Source organism: Numenius arquata, chromosome 2 (assembly GCF_964106895.1).
Source record: "Numenius arquata chromosome 2, bNumArq3.hap1.1, whole genome shotgun sequence".
Lineage (NCBI taxonomy): Eukaryota > Metazoa > Chordata > Aves > Charadriiformes > Scolopacidae > Numenius > Numenius arquata.
The window spans coordinates 44,093,792-44,115,349 of NC_133577.1; the positions used below are offsets into that span (position 1 = coordinate 44,093,792).

General features: G+C 35.4%; 1 protein-coding gene across 1 annotated transcript in view; it reads right to left on the minus strand.

Annotated features, from left to right (window-relative positions):
- USH2A (usherin) overlaps positions 1–21,558 on the minus strand; it is a 390,721-nt gene that overhangs the window by 322,633 nt on the left and 46,530 nt on the right. The window contains exons 8-10 of the mRNA XM_074166292.1: positions 20,216–20,309; positions 10,961–11,156; positions 10,028–10,158 (exon numbers count right to left, since the gene is read on the minus strand). Of these exons, the coding sequence (XP_074022393.1) occupies positions 10,028–10,158; positions 10,961–11,156; positions 20,216–20,309 (421 nt within the window). The remainder of the gene's footprint in view (positions 1–10,027; positions 10,159–10,960; positions 11,157–20,215; positions 20,310–21,558) is intronic.

The window sequence follows — 21,558 nt, forward strand, 5'->3', positions numbered from 1 at the left end:
ACTGTGAAAGAAACATTTTGTCTGAGTGACCATAGCATACTCAGATTACAAAATAGCAAGTATTATATACAGATACCTCATTAGCACTCAACAAACATATAACTCATGCCCAAAAGACTTTAAAGTTACTCCAAGAGCTATCACATGAAGGAAAGCATTACATGCAAAAAAGCATCTTTAAAAAGTGGAAATCAGATCACAATAAGGAAGTTAAATAAGAGAGGATATCCACCACCAAATTTTAAAACCAGAATAAGGCAATACAAAAATCGGCTTTTCACAAGCAACATACTTAAGGCATGAAGGAAAAAAAAATATTTTTCAAATGTCAGAAACAAAGGAAGACCACCAGAGAATCAGCGAGGACAATAAATAATTAAGTGGTATGATTAGCAGATTCAGATTGGACATCAGAACTTTTCACTAAGAGGGAAGTGCATCAGTAACAGGTTGCCCAGAGGGAATGTGGAATCTCCGTCCCCAGAGGTATCAAGACTCAACCAGACGAGATCACGACTGACTGGATCCAGTGCCGACAACAATCCTGCATTGAGCTGGAGCAGATGGCCAACTAATGCTTCTATGATTCTGTGCAGCATTCAGGAAAGAGAGAACCACAACAGAGATCGCAAAGAAAGAATTTCACACTGAAAGAAGTGTTACCATTTTGTATTAGGAATGATTTTCAAGAGTGGTTTCAAACCAAAATGTCAGAAGGAAAAGATCCTAGCAAAATCTCATCTGTTGAAAAGTGACTACACACAAGTCAAGAGTTCTAGATGAACTGAAATATAAAATTACTGAGTTATTAATTGCTTAAGTCAACCTCAGTAAAAGAGGAATAAAATTACAAAAGTTACATCAATCTCCTTAACAGGCTGTAAGGAAGTTTCTGAGATCTACAGACTAGAAGCTTTTTTCTGTACAGAGAGAATTAACAGAAATGAAAACTTGAATTTGATATATTGGAAAAGACTGGTAAAAAAACTGGTAGGTTTTTTTTGCCAAAGAAAATCGTTCTTCATGATTCCACTGCATTTCTTTAAGTCAGTAATATCTGGAAATATCACATATACTGAACCAAATGGATGATCGAAAAGTCAAATTAATGAATGTCAGGCACCAATACAGGTTAAGTGTGGACCTGCTGGAGTCAAGTTCTGAAGAGAAAGATCTGGGGGTCCTGGTAGACAGCAAAATGACAATGAGCAAGCAGTGTGCTCTTGTGGCCGGGAAGGCCAATGGCATCCTGGGCTGCATAGGGAAGAGTGTGGCTAGTAGGTCAAGGGAAGTCATTCTCCCCCTCTACTCTGCACTGGTGAGGCCACAACTGGAGTATTGCATCCAGTTCTGGGCTCCCCAATTCAAGAGGGATAGGGAACTACTGGAAAGAGTCCAGCGAAGGGCAACGAGGATGATTCAAGGATTGGAGCATCTCCCTTATGAAGAAAGGCTGAGAGAGCTGGGACTCTTTAACCTGGAGAAGAGAAGGCTGAGGGGAGACCTTATCAATGCTTATAAGTATCTGAAGGGTGGGTTGAAGGAGGAGGGAGCCAGACTCTTTTCAGTGGTTGCCAGTGAGAGGACGAGGGGCAACCGGCACAAGCTGGAACATAGGAGGTTCCACTCAAATATGAGAAGAAACTTCTTTACAGTGAGGGTGACAGAGCACTGGAACAGGCTGCCCAGGGAGGTTGTAGAGTCCCCTTCTTTGGAGATTTTCAAGACCCGCCTGGATGCAGTCCTGAGTAACATGCTCTGACATGCTCTGGGCAATCCTGCTTCGGCAGGGGAGTTGGACTAGATGATCTTTATGGTCCCTTCCAACTCTAAAAATTCAGTGAAATCCAGTGAAATTCTACATGAAGAAATACAAACTTAACACCTGGAGAAAACCACTACTGACTATAGGCAGATAGTGATGAGTCAAAAATTAGCTATTATCACTCAAGAAAGGAACTGTTAAAGCTGCTCCATTCCCCCTAAAAATCATTTGAAAGCTCTGAGGCAGTTAAAAAGGCAATAGGAATACTGGAATTATTAGAAAAGGAACTGAAAATTATACAGAAAATGTCATTCTGTCATAAAAATCCATTGTGTATCAACATTTTGCACAATCTGTATATCTGGTTTCCCTCACTAAAATAAAAGATGTTGCAGGGTGAGTAGATAAAGCAACGGTATAAATGAAGAGACAAAAAAAGTCTGGAAAGAGATGAATAAGATGAAGGGAATACATGTCTATAAAACAATGAATGGCTTACAGAATGAATATTCATTATTTCTCACACTATAAGAAGGAAAGAACACCCAGAAAATTATCGGAAAGCAATCTTAAAAGAATGAAAAGGTACTTTTCCTATACACTTTAAGTGTATAGAAAAAACACACTTTTTTTTTTTTTGAAGTACATTAAAAAATGAGTTAGATTAATTCTGTATGCAGACACCAAACATGACAGTTCAGATGAAACCTCTGAGTTTGTCTAAGGTAGACCCAAACCCTTAAATAACTGCAATCTAGAAGAGTATATCACGGAAGGATCATGCTTGTTAACACCAGGTTCTGGTAGCTTTCAGAGAGGATACTGTGCTACATGAAAGTCTCATTTCATCCAGTCTGGCTATTCTTATCAAATACATGGAAACCCAAGCCTGACTGTGAGCAGATGGCAGCCATTTCCTGATGCAGCAACTGAAACGTGTAGATTACTGCATGCTAAAAGAAGGAAAGAGCATCAGTATCTTCAGCATAATTTTAAGTGTCAAGCTATGACAAGAAGAAATAATTTCCATCCCATTCAGTTGCAGAAAATGGATATCCCCAACTTTCTCTTAATAGGGTAAAAAATTATGCCAGAAGAATAAATGTAACTCTTCACAATGAGGGAGAAGTATCTAGCCAACTGAAGAACACAATTCAAATTTTCTCCAGGAATCAACCAATGAAACCATCTGCAGATGTCCCTATATAAATTTCCTCCTACCTTGCTGTCATATAGAAAAGAGTTTTCCATCTGTAATCAATACAAGTGGCAACTGGTTTCCTGGTTCTAAAAAGAGTAAAGGTCTTCCGTGGCAGTTAGAGGAAGGTATAGGAAACTAAAGTTTTTGTCAGAGAGGGAGGCTTATCAGATTGCTACTTAGTAGATCTGAAAATAGGTTTCTATGTACCAGATTAGAGGAACTGTAAATAATCCATTACTGACCTTCTTCCATAACACCGATCTCAAGGTCTTGTGGAAATAAAAAGTCAAGCAGAAAAAAGACATTCTATATACAAGACAAAAAGGAGACTATGATTGTATTCAAAAATGACTATTTTTTTTGCCTTAGCTGTATGTGACTACAAACCTTTCCATTCTGCTTCTTCAGCCATTTTCTGTCAATATAAGATATCAAGATGAAATATATCTATTGAAATTTAGCCTCCGAAATACAGAGTAACAAATTCAATAATACAAGTCCATTTTTTCCCTGTCTTCTATAGTAAACATAGCATTATAAGAGATATGAATATCAGCTAGGGAAAATATGCCACTGTAATGCACCCCATATTACATAGGTTTTATTCTTCATATAGAGTTTACACTTCAAGTAACTGTGCAGAATTTTAGAGAAAAATACTTGGCCACGTTTTGATGCTGCAGGACTGTGCCCTGTTTGGGGTGGGCACTGCTGTGCTGGGATCACCCTCAATGGGTTGATTTTCAACATCGCTTACACTCTTTATGCAAATTTTCTAAAATGAGTAATGGTGAAGTAAATGCAGAATTTCAAAACACAACACATAGCAAAGAGATATCAAATACGAAATAAAAAATGTGAAGAAACAATAACACAGAATATAACCTGGAAGTGATACTGGGCCACCACAAATTAAATACAAGCAATATGATACCACTCCAGAAAAGGTAAATGTCATTCTGCAATGGACTAAAAAGGAGTCTCATATTTAAGACATGAGAAGGAAAGGTAAGACTTCAGCTCGAACAGTTGAAGCGTACAAGATACAAATTAGAAAAAGTACAGTAAAAAGCAATAAAAAAAATAGTTTTAAAGAAGTGGAATTCTAGCTAAGAGAAAAGCAAAATTAAGGTACATATGCACACTCAGGTTGATATGAAAATTGGTTACTGAATGAATTTAGGAAAGAAACTAATAATTGGGCTTAATTTGGGGAAAATTCAGCTTAGAAACAAGAAAAATATCGTCTTTAATTTCTCTGTATATACAGAGAAGCACCAAAATAATCCAGAAGCACTGCGAAATGCCTGACAATGGATATTGTTACAAAGAAGTTGTACAAGCTGACAAATGTTTATAATGCTGTAGAAATAGGTGTACTACAGGTTATAATACCAAACTCTACATCAAAATGGGTAAAACAAACCATTTCCATAACTACAAGTGAATTATGAAGTGAATTCTAAGTGAATTATGAAGCAAAATGGTGGTTGTTGTTATTACTATTATTATTTCTGTAAATCTATTTTACTCTGGAAACAATGGTATCATTGAGAATACTGGTAGCAATTCATATTTAAAGATTTTTATTAACCAGGATTTCACCAGTTGTGCACTGGAGATATTACTGAACCTTCCTCTCCTCCTCCTGATCCAATGCTATCTGTCATTTGAAGAAATAGATTTTAATTATACTCATCACAGAAGAGCAGAAAGCAATCTGTTCTCCTGTCCCTTATGTCTGACAGGCCTGGTTCTGACCCAAACAGTAAGCAGACAGAAACAGCCTGTCTATTAACATAACCATCTTGGTACTAAATCACTTATGGAAAATATCTGTCTAGACTGTTCACTATGAAAATGAGTCTAGCTGAGCATTACTATCAAGTGGTGGTGTACCTTGGGACCTCATAATTACAATTGTTATTTGATACAGAAAATCACTGATGCTGAGTTAGCATATATCCCTCGTGTCATTTATAATTTACGTATGAAATACACAGTAGTCCCGTATCTTTGAATGTAAATAGTTATAAAAAGTATGCAAGCAATTTCCTCCTGCACAAATCACAGCTACATCATTGTCCTTAATCAGGAAGCAGATTACTTGAGATTTGTGAATTTTAGATATACCTAGCAGTTCATACTCCTTTAGACTGCATTGATACCACTCTTTAATTGATAGACACTGATCTAATGCATCACATCTAGAATCACAAAATGAAAGAGAAGCCTGTTCAGGAACCCGCACAATGTCCAGTTACCAAACTGATATGAGGAATTAAGAAGATATTTAAGTACCCAGGACAAAGGGTGACATATTCCAAAGAATTGTCTTAATTATTCCTTGGGGTACAGTTAAATATTTAGCTATAGCCCTCATCTAGTGGATAATCAACATGTACATGTCAATATGTGTATTTTCTGACTACTTAAAATCTTGTTGACCATATGTATTCATAAAGTATAAAACAGAATTTGCTGGAAAACATAACTGGCCTAAGCCCTTCTGAAAGTTTAAACCATCTTCTTCTCCTAGGATATCCCTAGAATTTCAAATACCTATTCTTCAGTGTCTGTAATAGAAGAAACATATTGCCAGAAACGTAATCAGAAAGTCTCTCCAATTCTGAAGAATAAATACGAGTTGTGGCTTGATGTTACTAATCACAAAACTAAAGTTGACACTTCCTAAGTTTCTTTTACAAAAGTTAACTTCTGGTTTTGTAGAACAAAACACATGACAAAAAAAATTCCCTTTTGCGATTAGCTGAGTCATGACTAATTTCAATTATTGACTCTCTACCAGGACAGAAGCACCCTCTCTTGACCCACTGGCAATGCCCTAAAACTCACATTTTAAGATCCATGGTTGTATTTACTTCCTGCATGAAATTCTGTCTGTTCATCCCACTGTTGCTGTCTTTGCAACCAATTGGTACCGATCATAATGTTCTGCCCTTTTTGATACAAACGCTAATCGTACACTTCTCACTACCATCTTACTTCATGCAAATCTGGCAAGGACCCCATCATCCAGTTGACTGCAATCTCAGGAAGTGGGAGGGAAGAGCAAGAGGGTTGAGGACTTTTCTTTACCTTTTCTTCAGTTGAGGAAATGAGAACTGTAAGATGTGCTGGCTCACACCCATAGGTTAACGTTCTGACTACCAAATACCTGAGAGTATTCTCGGTATGTCAGCTTTGGGAACTAAAAATTGAGTAAGCAGCAATAATGACGTTCCTTTTCACTCCCCTGCTATCTCTTCTTGTCATCGCATATGATGACTTTCAGAAGTCAGTAGATTTCTACTACTTCTGCTCAAAATGTAAAATGAAGCGTTTACCCTTTGCCCATGACACTGCAAAGGGCAAGAGTAGACCAAATCCCCAAAATAACTCGATAAACCATCACAGAAAACTAGCATTTCCATGGTACAAAACCCATCAGAAGTGAAACCATGATTTAACATAAAAAGCTAATTTTCCTTCATTTTAGTGATAAGATTAAAGGACTTCACTGAAGGGAAATCCAGGATTCAGAACACACTGTTTTATAACTTGATTTTTTGATGCACCTGAGCATTTCATTTCATTTTCATTCATGTTTGCATCTTTTATATTCCTTACTCTATTTGATATATCTGTTGACTGAAATTCCCTTAATTAACCGCTTTACCTATGTTCTTTCCCTTGTAACACACATTCCATTTATTTATTTATTTATTGTCAATCACGATAGATGGGTTGAAAACTGCATAAGTGGAAAAATGAGAACAGAGGAATGCTCATTCTAATTTTAGAACAAAGAATTTATCAACTCAGAAATAAAAATGCTACTTTGGTTTATAATACTCATGTACACACAGCTATTAGCTAGCTTTTCCATTATGCATAAAAAAAATTAAAATCAAACATTCAAAACTCCGAGGGAAAAAATTAAGAAGTTCAAAAAAAAGCAATATTTAGGGAGTATACAGAAAGGTAAAATCCGAAGCCTATTCAAAAGCTTACTTGGTAGCACTGGAATCTTTGTTTTCATTTGAGTCTCCAGAGAAAACAGTAACTAACATTTTGTTCATCTTCATGCCTTAAAAAGTTTTCTTGCAACACGAGGCAATACAGCTGCCACCTTGACAGAATGCAATTAAGTCTTTGCAACTCCAAACAACATCCTCTGCAGTCGAGTACAGCTTCTTTGCACCAAGAAGTATACAATACATATTTATTTGCATGTTAAGAGTAAATTTTTAAAAATCAGCAAAAGCTCAGTAAAGAAAGATGCTCATATTCACTGAGACCAGGACAGCACTTCCAAAGACTAGGTAAAAGCAATAGCAGCACTTTCAGCTTCGCCTAGAAACAAATGCCCTGGAAAAGAGTGCTCCTCCCGCCCCCCCATTATATATGGCATATTATAATAGAATCATGAAAGGACTACAAACTGCTGTGCCTGATTGAATATGTAAGCATTTGTAGAGCAGTCTGGGTAAAAAGATGCACAGGAGAATGAGTAAAGGATTGTGGTATAAGGGCCAGAAGAAATTAATCTCCAGCTTTCCATGCAGAGCAATAACGATCACATCAGCAATATTCTGGCAGAATTTTCTCATGTGTGAATGGTTAGGAAGAAGGGAAGGCAGCAGCCAGTTCTTCTTTTACTCTCATAAGACTCGGGCACCTCAAACAATTGATCTGGACTTTCTGATTATTTGAAATACTTTCTGACAAATATTCACAAAGAGGATGTGACCAACACGTATCTTTTCTACACTGATTAGACGGCAATAACCAGCACAGAAGTGGAAAAATTTTATTAGGTTGTAGCAATTCTCTCTCTTGTACCCACCAGTCTGAATGGAAGACCTCTCTCTACAAAAAATGTCTACTGAACTGCTCGTGGATGCACCACTAGACCACTCGTCCAAAATCCCACTCATTACTATAAGCCACAAAGTTATAATTTTAACATTTTTAATATGTTAGTTCACACTTTAAAATACAAATGAAGTTACACGCTGATCTGTAAGTGGGCATGATCTACAGATGTATGAGAACTGAGAACCTATGGAAGTGACAAATGCTACACACCTACATGTATTTCTCACCAAGGGTAGAGTGAAATAGGTGAACAAAACATAGGCATAAAGTTTTCATGATCAGTCCAAAGAACTGAGATGGGAGTAACTGTGTTACAGTAAACTCTTCTACCCATCCTGTAAACTGTCTACATTAATAATACTCATTTGATGAGTAAATATACTGTGTTATTCAGTTGATTAATTTGTGATTCAATGCATTAATTTTGGAACTCCGCATCTCTTGGAACTTAGTGACAGAACTGGCACTTTGCGGAAAGAAAAAAAAATCTTGATGAACTGCAGAAAATTTTAAGTTATGCAGTAAAAGTGTATTCCGCCCCATTTTTGGCATATTTTCTTGAAAATTATCATTGTGAAGTGACAATTAATTTTCATGAGTAGGGTCCTTATTCCTTATGATTCCATCTTCCACAGGTCAAATTTGGAAACACTTCCTTCAATGATGCCTTCCTATTTCATGTAAATCATTTCAGCCTTTAGTCCCCAGCCTTACTAATCTATTCTTTAATGCCTCTTAATCATTTCTCTCTGCTCTGCTTCTACTGCAGCAGTCAATTGATGCTTTATTGAGCAATAGTCTCCCCCATTTTTCCCATTTTATCTCCCTGTTCATACTTTTATAGTCAAGCTTCATAAACATTCTTGTATATTTCACTATAAAGCAGTGATTCTTGTAAACTAGTCTTCCTCTGATTATTAATCACAGTTGACGTTCATTTAGGTTAACATTTCACCACAAACAATGGACACGCAAATCAGCATTTGCTTTCATTTTCCCTATAGCTTAAAAAATAGTCCTAACGCAATAACTGTGTTTTTCAAGTTTTTTTTTTCATTTATCATCTTCAGAAGACAGAAAATTATAAATTAATTTTTATTTGTACTACAGGGGATTATTTTTAAAATTACATTGTGCTAAATTTGCTTATCACTCAGCATACACACTGATGCACAAGTCCTGTGCATCGAGTCAAACTGAGCATGTATTTGTAGCACTATAGAACTAAGGAAGAAAATACGACAGGATCCACAAGAGTTTACTGTTAAAGAAAATGCAATAACAAGAGACATCATATGAGAAATGCTAGAGATTGTTTTATGAAAGAAGTTTGGAAAAAAGAAGAGACACGAAATGTGGCAACAAGCTGAAGTCTATCTCAATTCCTTGAAAAAACAGTTCTACCTTTCAAATTCTTTTAAAATACATTTTAGACAAAGAAGCTATTTCTTCCCTATTCCTAACAAAATTTGGATCTTGGCAATGGACAGGATATATGCAAATAGAACATGAACCACAATACATTTTTAATATACGTTCAAGATTTCGGTCACTTTTCCTGCTTTTTTTCAATATGCATGTTTTGAAAGTGGCAGATAGATTTATTATCAGACTATACGTCTTGCATGTCAATGAGGTCCATAGGCTTAAAAAGCATAGGGGATGGTCCTTCTCTTTTCAGCATCACTTTGTAGATTTTTTTTTTTTTTTTCTTAGTGGACTTTATGAATTAAATGGGAGATCTAGCCTCATCTTATTACAGGGAAAACTAACTTCCTTTTAGTTCAATTTCAAGCTCAGTTTATTTCCTGAATTTTCTAAATGTGTTAGTAATTTTTAAGACCTTCAAAAACACTCAAAACCTGAATGTTTTAACATTACTGAGTGCACAAAGTAACTGTTAGTATCCAAAAAAACTACTATTCACTTCTGAAAATCCGTACAGCGTCTTTTATGTCTGTTGCTGATCTAGATGAAGAACTCTTCAACAGCACTTCTCAAATTGCTTTCTGTGTTTGCTCGGCTTTCAGTCTCTGATGTAAGTCAATTATCATTTTGAAAAGGCTGAACTTAGGCATTTTTTATGAAGTAGTTACCATCTAAACACACTGCAAAATCTGACTGCTGTCTAGCCAGCTGATTAAAATGTTCTGTCATTTTTCTCTATTGAGGCTACTTACATTATCACACAGGAGGCTCTTATTTTTGGTGCCTGTTGCATAACAGTCACAGGGTTTGCAAACATCGATGGCTGAAAGATCTGCACCTGCTTGTCTGTAATGGAAATCCTTGCACAGCTCACAGTTCCTTCCTGCATGAAAGAAAGGTTATGCATTATGGCTTCCAATTCATTAAAATTAGCTGTATAATTCAAAATTAAAGACTCTATTCCTTTGAGAGAATTCTATAATTTTCAGGACGTCCATTTTAATGCACCTTTCATCTCTACCTGCCAATTTAGTGATCCAGAGCATATGAAACAATGAACCTGTTACAAACTATGTTTTACTCCATTAAACTTCCATCTGTTATATAATACCACACTTATATAAAAGCTGTGCCATGCAAATGCCTATACATTTTTTGGAAAAATTATCGTTGAACCTGAAACTTTTCTTTTTTCCCTTTACTAGACAAAGCCAAGAACAACTGAAATAGAAGAGAACTGTTAAAACAGAGTATTCAAATATACTACTTAGACAGAATAGAAACATTTACTCAATAAGTAAGAAACTGACATTAGAGCAAAATTTGACAACATTTTTAATATGTTATCTGTTAAACTGGTTCAATTAGAAAAATGATATTCTGGATTTAAAAGCTCTAGCACATGTAATGGAAACAGCTTTGAAACTATACATTCTATTTATTTATTAGAATGTGTTTTGCACAGCAGATTTTATACAAGATTGGATCAAACTTTAGCAGTATTTTCCTGGAGCTTAAGTATTGACACAATTTTAATTACTGCATTATCTGGAGAGTTTAAAAATACATATACATGAGAATTTATTGGAATGTCAGACACTGAGCATTACTAATTTCAGCTGACACAACACATAGTCAAAAAGTGACTGTAAAACAAAAAGTCCATTCTCTTTCGCATGACTTACCAGCTGTGTTGTGTTGACAGTCATCACACACTCCACCACCGCCTCTGTAGTGTTCCTGAGGAAAAGGGTCCATTGCTAAGTCATAGTGGCAGCTTACTGCATGGCTGTAACATTGACAAGGTTTGCAATTATAGGCGTGAACTTGGTCACCTGGACGAAAAGGCTTGTCGTTGTACAATGGCAAGCAGCGATCACACTGAAATAAAAAATAAATTTAAAAAAAAGAGAAAATACTATTTATTTCCCTTACAAGAACACTATTATACTCTCTATGTTTATGTTTTGTTCTATGTGGTTTCCCCCATTTAAATATTAAAAATATTTGGTTTAGACAAGAAGTGAGAAAGCACATAGAGAAATAACAAAACCATCTTTTTTTTTTTAATCTTTTAAACTTACTTTAACAACAGATTAAAATCAAGCAAGGTAGGCAGAAGAATAAAATTTTAAGTATTTAGATACTCAACACAGGCTAATGCCCTCAGATTCAGATTTAGTTAAACCTCTAAAGATGCAAAATGGTGCCTACTGTGTTTGAGACACAGAAGACATTCACCTAATGCATCCATTTGGATCCATTTTAAACAACGTCTGTTATTGTGGTTTGTACCATTGTGGTAACTGTAGTTTGTACAGTTACAATTTGATTCTGTGAGTGAAACAAAAGGCCTGCTATGGCCAAATATGTGATGTTGTACAGAGTATCTGAAATATCAGCACTTCTTTATGTGCATTTATTCTCATGAAATTTTCAAGAAAGAAATTTTAACCAAAAAAAATTCATCTCTACACATATTCAACTCTGTCAAGTTATATTTTAAAAATTACACCAATACTAGGATACCAGGTACAATATTTATATAAACACCTAAACAAACTACCTTGTTTTCTTCAATTCTTTTCTTCAATTTGTTAGATATAAAGACTGATGATATTCAAGTACTTGATTAGCTTACATCCAAACCAGTAAAAATATTTCAAATAGTTCAGGAGCACCTCAGAAGCTCCTTTTTCTATTTTGATGAACTTACAATATTATCTTCTAAGTAGAGCTTTGTGAAGAATGTGAAGTTGGAATAACCTTCAGTTCATAATAGACACTACAAAACTTAAAAGGAGAAAATTTATTGTGCCTACTGGTTCATCAAGAACTAAAACCAAATTGGATTTCTTAAAGTTAATGAATGGATAGCATTTTGGAAAATTACTTTCTCTTAATGGTGAACAATGCCACTAGTTTTTATGAAGCTGGCGCAAAGAATGGTACATGTTGGCACTGGAGAGAGTTTTGTTCAGAAAAATTGTTTTTATTTAACTGGCATTACTAAAAGTCCATTCCCAAAATACTGGTGCCTTGCTGGATCTAAGAAACAAAATATATTGCAATTAGCACGTCCATCTTTCAGAAGGATTTTAAATGCTTCAAAAGAAGTTGCTTCTGTAAAGTATTTGGGACTTCTTTCTTAAGTTCCAGAAGTGTGCTCATCTTTCTTCATGTCTATTATTCCAAGCATTATTATAATTATTTAGGCCCAGTGTGTCTACATCACCTATATGCTGATCATTAGGAAACTAAACTGAATTTTCTAAACTGTTTCACAACTGATGCTAGAAAAGCATTAACTGTGGGTAAAATGAGAAACTGAATTAGAAAACATAAGATTAAGGTAGTCCAAGAAGGGTGGAGCAGTCACAACTCAGAAGCAACCTGGGAGAGAAAATGAAAGTGCAAGAATTTATCTGCTGAAATTTAGTTTTAATAAATGAAATTAACAGTAAGAGCTAAGGTAACAATAGCCACTGCACCTTTTTGCAATCTGCTAAAAACAAAACAACAAAAAAACACATCACCACCAGAGTGAGAGAAAAAGGAGGTTTCAGAACGAAAATTGACAAGGCTTCACATCAGACCTGGAATTCTCACCTTCTTTTATCAGAAGAATCACTGCCTAACTGTGATTAGCCCAGTTTAAGTATACCAAGGGGAATGTCTTGACCATAACAGTTACACAGCTTAAACTTATTCAATTCCTTTCCTCATTCACATCCATCTTTCCTCTCTCCAGTCACTCCCTTTGTTTCCACCTTGAGGACAACCAGCATTACACAGCTCCGGCATCATGAGACAAGGTTCATTTGGGCATTGTACAACCTCAGAAGCACAAGAAAGAAAACAGAGCTCCCAGGTAAACCACCCCACTGATGCAGCTTCCACCTTACAGCTTGTCTATGGAAATACGTCCTCTTTGAAAGGAAAACAGTACAGGAATTGCTACCAACCTGCCAGCCCTGAATTTCCATTTGTGCATGGCCAGCCATATAGCTGCTGAAAGCATTCATCATTACATTTCAGATTTAATCTTAGATCATACATCTTAGACCTGTGCTTGCACATATTGTTAAATGACACACAAGCACTAAAGAGTAAGACAGAAAAAGATGGCATTTGACTTTTAAAACTCTGAAAAAACTTTTTAAAGCCTTGGCAAAAAAGTATTCATTCAAAAGTTAGCAATGACTGTAAAAAAAATGCTCTTCTAGTAGTCGTCACACCTGTATGTATTAAAAATGTCACACCTGTATGCATTAAAATGTGTAGTGGACCTCCATCTCATCCTGCTGAGTCTGTCACACCTTCATTAGTTTAAGAATTGCGTTTAACTTCCGGTCCTGCTGTGTTTAATTTTCATTTTTGATAGCATGACAATGTACATATGGCAACCCTCAGGTCTTCATTCACCAAATGTAAAGCCTGTATTTGTCCAAAGCATAGTTGCTGGGATTTTCAAAGGTATTGAGAGATTCAGGTTTTGATTCTTGGCTACCACATGTAAAATGGGTAGCTAAATTCCCAAAAAGCCTTTGAAAAATCTGAACAAGGTCTAACGGATTTACAAAGAATGTTAGTTCTCGACAACTCAAGCCTTTCTGCATAGCTGGAAGCCCTACAAACATGCAGATGTCTTTATTCTCAGTTACATCTAGACTCTTCAGAAAAAAATGTTAAATATATGGCTTTTGCTATGGTCAATAACAAACATGTCCTCTTGATAACATAGTATCTGAACTGCTCACCTTCTGTGAAAACAGTTTTCTGAGAAACCAGGTCATCCTGGTCAAATTCATTAGTCTACAATTATGATTAAAAACTTATTTCCAATAACGAATTCAGGACTTTATTTTACTAAACTTACCTTCTCAAACGTCCTGAATCTAGCACACTTATGGAAAGATCACCAGTGACTTCAGCCTAAGCCTTTATATGCCAAGTACCTTATTAGTCACTAAGAATGCTGAGGACTGTGCCTCTGAAGAAACAGTCAACAAATATTCAAAGAAATACCTCAGAAGGCAATAGTAACAATACTTTAAGATTTGCAGTAAGTCATGATCAACTAGAACCTTTTACTCCAACACTTTTAAAATATCCCACTGCTTACCTCTGGGTGGCATCCTTTTTTTTTTTTTTTAATGTTATGTTACGTAGAATTTATTCCTTTTTTTTCTTTTCCTAACCTAATAGGAATTCCCATCTCACACCTGTCAGTCAAAGTTCAGTTCTGTACCCAAATGAACAGTATGCTTTCACTCCATTTAGCTTCATTAGCCAAATAAATATGGCTTCTAGGCAATATCTGTTCCAGTGTAGCTTAGCTCTACTCTGAAGACAGTTGTCTTAATTTGCCCATGGTTTTTCCTCAGCACCCTCACTACAGCATTTAACTATCTATCAAGACCACATGTTAGCACAGCTTTGAACCGTATCTGTTTCTTGTGAACTCCCCAAAGACCAAAGAGCTTTTAAACTCACAATCCAGGTTTTATTAGGAAAAAACCAAAAAGCTAGAACATTCTACATGACTCCAAGTGACTAAGGAATACAGAATAGAAATAAAGAGCGTCTTATGGAGTTCCATCATAACACTAAATGTACCTTAAAAGGATGCAACATAATTTTAGAAACTAAGCAGAGCCGTAACAGGCGGTTTACAAATACCATACCCCAAATAGCATTCTAAGAAAAGATACTACTGCTGCGTTGCAATGGCAAAGTTACTGGCAAAGAACCTGACAGGCAAGGAACATAAGATCTACCATTCTGAATGCCAGATGCCAATAATGGGACACAACTGAGATCTTGAGCACTAGCACAGATGTTGTCAGGCAGCATAAGATGTATTTATTTCTACTCAACTCCTCTTTCATTTATGTATTTTATGGTGAAGTTATACGAAGCCACACTAAGTCCTAGAAAATCAAAATGTATGCAACCACACTAATTCTGACAATCAGGCTGCTCAGTAAATTAATTCACGCTTAAATTCTCCAGGATTAAAATTCAAAGCTATTTTCAAATCAGACATCCACTCCATCTAACTCATTTAAGAATCCAAACCTGTAGGACTTCTGTAAAATAAAAGAGAAGGAGAAGGTGTGTTTTGCAGCTGATGAGTTTGGCATATGTTCTGTTTTACCAAAGCTCTGACTCACTCAGGATACTAAATTGTAAGACATCTTGTGTTTATTTTTCTTTCTACCTTGTCTATTTGGAATAAGCCTTTGAATTCCATTCTCCTGTATCATTTCAGAGTGCTGTATCCACAGCCACTAGGTATCCCAGTGTTAATTTCACTCTTCTAAGGAAGCTATTGCATGGGATATTTTTATTTTTTTAACAATAGTTTTAGTGGGTTAAAAGAAGGAAAAAAAAAAAAGAGATTGGCTAATCACTTGGGCACTTATATGGAATAAGTGAAAAATCATAAAAATTCAATGATTTACAACAGCTACTTCCAACAAGAGTGAAGCACCAGCCCAGCTGTGTCTCAGTTTTCTTTCACATTAAACTAAACAAATATCCTGCACAATGGATAAGCCCCTGAAAATCATTTTCAGACTGGAACAGCCTTCTTAATTTCTGAGAGGTAGCAATGACAACCATAGTCCTAGTTGCCACCTGCCTACCTCTTAAGTAAAACTTACGAACGTCAGATCAAAACGTATAAGGGATAATGACCACTTCACAATTCCTTCAGTATGTCATCACCTGTGCAGAAAATCATGAGGTATCTGAGACTGCAACAAGTTTTTTCAGTATTTCAGCAATGCTTGTACACCAAGTGTTTTAGAAGCCCAGATCTTTTAACTGTGAAGTTACACCAGTTTTCCAGGGATGGGTTCAGGAACAAAACTTTCACAGACGTGTCAAAAGTTATCTGCAATTTTCAGGCAGATAAGACTACTGAACTAGGTGTCCTGCTTATTGTTTCCTAAAACTCTAGTCAACCATCTGCCTGCTTCATTTCCTTTCTTTTTATTCTGATATAACCAGCTTCCTGCCAGGCCTATCCTCTGGACATAAAAATTATGGCACAGATCTTACCAAAAAGTGCATTTTTTGCTTGCTTGTTTTTGCAAGCTAGAAGTCTTTGTTATTGAGTGACCACTTACTACTTACAGCTCCTCAGGTAGTATATATCATTAATTCCAACATGTGACATGATGATACAGATTGACCTTTAACTAATGTTTAGATAGAGTCTTCTGTAACGTAAAAAGCCTTATTTATCCAGTTCTTGATAAATCAACAACTCCCTAAACATCTGCTGTCTGAAAACTGGATAAAACCATTATTTGCTTCGAAAACTCTGAGGACCTGAAGACTTTACTGTGTTCAGTCAGTCTCTCACTTCCATTCATACCCTCTCAGAGTTGTTTTATTTATTTTAAATTTTATTTTCTATTATTATTTCTACAATTATTCCTATATATTTTGCCATTACCTTTCTATTAGATTCTGTATGACCTGTTTAAAGGAGGCTCTGAGGTGGTAAGGTAAGGCGGACACTATTTGATTGTCTTGTTTTCTCATGGGCTGTTTCCAGTTTTTCATGTGACATCATGGAAAGTTTTTGGACATGTTATTCTCATGTCTATAAATTAGTCTTTGCGTATAAATGTTACCAAAATCTGGACTCCACTCTTGGTGCCTGAGTTTACATTTGTAAAAGGCAGAGCTATTTCCCAAAACAGGACAGAAAGCATTTACAGAACAATTTGTAAATTAAAAAGCTGAAATTTTTTTTACAAGATGAGAGACAAGCTCTGTGAGCATTTATTTGGTCTTCTTTCTTAATCTGGCCCCTCAACATCTACGAGTCATTCCTAAGCATTACTTCTTCCCATCATCTCAAATTTCATAGCAACACATTTCTTCATCAAAACAGAACTTTGGGGAAAAAAAAAAAAAAAAAAAAAAGAAAAAAAAGAAATTCCATTTGGTATGTCAAATTTCATAACATGCTGATGCAAATAACTAAACTAAGATTTCTATTTGTAATGAAATATGCAAATTTTTAGGTTCTGGTCTTGCTTTGCTGTGCAACAGCTATCCAGATGTGTATGCCAGATAAATTCAAGATGGTAATTTTAGTTGTATTAACTGTAAATGTGACAAGGACATACTCTGCCATATGTTAAGAGCTTGTCAAGGGAACTCTAATTTCTGGTCCAAAATATGAAAAAACAAAAGCTGCCTTCTACCCTCTCAGTTGTGGTGACTTACTGCTAGCATGGGATGGAACGTTAAAATAAGACTGTTTGCTGACAGTGTAATTTCTTCTCAAAAATATTTACCCCCTCCCCACCAAAAAAGTTTACATTTGGAAACTTCCTTCACCAAATGCTTAATTGAATCCAAAATAATAATAATAAAAAATGCCTAATTCACTGGGTTGGGAGAAACACAGGTATAGGTCTATAAGACAGAGTTTCATCAATGCCAATCAAAAATCAGGATGGATTTTGGCTTTGCCTTAGAAAAAAATCAAAACCTTTAAGCTGTTTGGATTTCATGTAAATCCTTGATAAAATTCAAAGTAGCTAGTGATCTACTTGCAAATATCAGTTATATCTTATTACTATTTCTGTTTTATTTAATATTTAGTAGATACTGACATGGTAATTAAAGAATGAGGAAAATAATTAAACAACATCCTTACTGTACTCTGAAGGAATACGGTTAATTCAAGCATTTCAATTGTAGTTACAATGCACATATGCCAAGTCAAAATGTGACACTCACTGGAACAACCCATTAACATTGACAGGAAATATCTGATAAGGCAGATACATCATTAAAATGTATTTAGTTTGTTTTCACAAGGTAGCATAAGTCTTGCAAGAGTGCTTGGTGAACTTCCAGATCTTATTAAATATTTATAATTAATCCCTACAAAGTAACATTTCACAATGTGTGTTCTAATTAAAGGGACATTGTCAGTTTGAATTTTTTTTTCTAATTTGACCCATCCAAAAACTTTAAATTTCTCTTCAAATCCCATTTAGACTGTATAGCCTACACTTCTGCTTAAAAAAAAAAACCTAGAAAATTTAGATCCCCTATGAAATTTTACAAAGATCTTTCACATAAGTGCAATATCAAATGCTCTTAGGTTAACACTTCTTGCTCTGTTCTAGCAAGCACCGACTGTTTGTCAGGGGCTCGACATGAGATTATTCTCCCCTCTGTAACCCTTCCCTAATTTTCAGAACACCTATTTCCAAAAGGCATAAACGTAGCAACAAATACGACATGTACTCTTGGCAGAAATCTAACATTCAGTGGGACTGTGGGATTCATTCCTGTGACGCAGTTCATTCTTTCTTAATCTCAACTTCTTTACCTTTCTTTTTTTTTTTTTTTGAGATAAATTATTAATCTAGGAACAGAACATTTTCCTTGAACAAGTTTTTTTAACTCATACATCATGGTTCTACTTTTGCTAAGATGTATGTGAAAAGCTTCCAAGAAAACCAAAGGTTGCATGAAATAAGTGAGAACTGGCACCATTATTCTAAGCTTTCCTCTACGTATTTCTCTAGAAGACCATGACTTACACTAAAACAACCCCATTTTGGTTCTCATAGGGCCAAATTATCAGAAAAAATACAATTTTGCAACTTGGTAAGTTTCGACTACACACTACACTTCACAAAATCCCTCTTTATCAAGAAATGCTGTTATTAAGAGTGAAGCAATGATAAAAACATATTTTCTAGATTGTATCTAGATTTTTTAATATGGTCTTTTAATTAATTCCAAGAAATTTAACCTTAATATCAACTATCTGAAAATATGGAGCAGTAAAAAGTAACATTAGGTTTATTGTTTTATTAGAACAATCATGTTGCTACTACAGATTATTTTTAAAGACAACCAAGTGTCATATATGACCGTAAAAAGTATGGGAAATTGGTATTTACAGGCTGTCCTTAAATAAATAAGGTCAAAGCTCAATTTTCAATGTTTTAAAAAGCCACTCCCCAAATCACTGGTTTAGATCAAAATAATGAATAGGACCCCCAAACAGATATGTAAGGGCACATCTCAGTACTTTCTTAACTGTGCTCAAGTATGCAAGAGTCATTTAAAATCAAGTCCAGAATGTTTTAACTCTTCGTATCTTAGACATATTTTGTAAAACAATTACATTAAAAGATCTCACTCTTAGCTGAAGTCAGAAACTGCAACCTACAGATGCCCTGAGTATCTACAGATGTTCCAAGTATCAGAAGGTAAGTCTATGTCAGTGTTTTACCTTGGATTAGGCATACAGTTTTGAAGCAAATCTCCAAATTTTCTGCATTCACTGCGCTTTGGTTTGCATCATGGAGCTGTCCTGTACCACTTGAACTGTTCCCTTTCAAGTGAAATTAAATTGGAAGCTGAACTCCAGGACTGTGTCTACTGCACTCCACCTACTGAATACATCTGGATTTCATAGGACCAGACTAAAACTACAGTAGAGTAAAAAAAAAAAAAAAAAAAAAAAGAAAGAAAGAGAAAACAAAACCCCTGAAGCACATCTGCTGTGAACACCGGGTCTTCATTACCTTTTCACTCTACAGATCATTTGCTAGTTGCTACAGCAGAGAGAGCCATAATCTTTATTAGATGCTGACAGTCTAAATTCAGGTTTGCATCTAATGTTTGAAAGTGGCATAATCCTCTAACAAGAAATCAAATCCCTGAACACAGCACTCCTAATAATCTGTGGTGGAATGGCTTTTGGCTGGGGGTGGGGAGTAGGGAGGAGTTTTTTGTTTCCTTATTTAATATAAACCCTGCTATGGAATCTTTCCCTGTAAAAGCTAGGACAACACTAACACACATACACACACTCTTTCCCAGGACTAAAATCCCAATTGTGAGGCTGTTCATAGATGATGTAGATAGACAAAGGAGAAACTAACATTATTTCCTTCTGTGTAGCTTTCCTTGACGCACAGACAGCTATATGGTTCCATAGCTGCATCGCATTTATCAGCATGGCCATGGCAATTACACCTGAAAGAACAATAGGTAGTGAAGAAAAAATTGTAACATGGAAACACATCTGTCCAACAATATATAGCACGGTCACAAAGACAGTTTTGTGTATTACATAGTCTGGTTCTTTATTAAGAACAAATAAACACTATCAAAGAGAATGTTCTTAAATGCAGTAACCTACAAAAGACTATTTTAATCAACATATTTTAAGTATCAACAATTGCTTTCCAAGAAAATAAAAAACGGCATGTAGTAGTTACTATCACCTTATATAATATGTAATGAAAACTGTATTTCAGTATATAACATTAACATGTAAAACTTTATTAAATAAATGGCAATTATTCATCGATATTAAGCCTTACAGCATGGTTATAGTTTACCAAGAGATCTTAACCGTATCAAGCATAATTTTCTAGTTTAACCCATTTTGATCTCAGTTAAAATGTACATTTTTTAGTTAATATCCTACTCTACCTGAAAAGCTGCTCTTCTGGAGGCATAGCAGAACTTTGCAAACTACAGCTGAAATAATTTTACTGTTACAGAGTCACTAAGATTGTAGCTATTTTAGTAAAAGCATTATCCTAACACATCTAAATCAGTAATCAAAACATATTAGTAGCATAGAAAATTTTAAGGTAAATGAGACCTCTAATGGGGTACTTTCTCTCAAAATGAGAGCTACCAAAATAATTTCAAGAATAACACTTATTAACAGAAATCTGCACCATATGCTTCTTGGAAACTATTTCATTGCCAAATTTGCATATTATTTACAGGGCATAATTAGTCCTTTCACAAGAGAGCACACTTATCACATGCAATAAAGTTGTCAGTCACAGATAATGTAACACTTTTACTGACAGCTGCCCAGTTTTATACAGCTAAAACAAAGAATGAACTCTGCCTTAAGACTGTTAAAATTGCCATGTCTGGGAATCTATAATGAAACTTGGAAGAGCTACTGAAGTAAAGCACAAGCCATGGTTTCAATCATAAGCCTTTGCTTAGAGGCATTGGTAATTCCAAGGAAAGGAACTGCTTTTGACAGATTTGTGTAATAAGTATAATTAATTTTAAAATAACATGTGAGCAAATGTTTTTAAAAAAACAGTACACCAATCATTTCAAACTTGATGCACTGCTTCAGACCAAATTCCCTTCTCATTCATAAATGTAAAGGCAGAACAACCTCATTTAATTTTAGGCAGGTCATTATACACTTTGCATAGCTGTAACAGTCAGGAGGCAGCGATGGGTG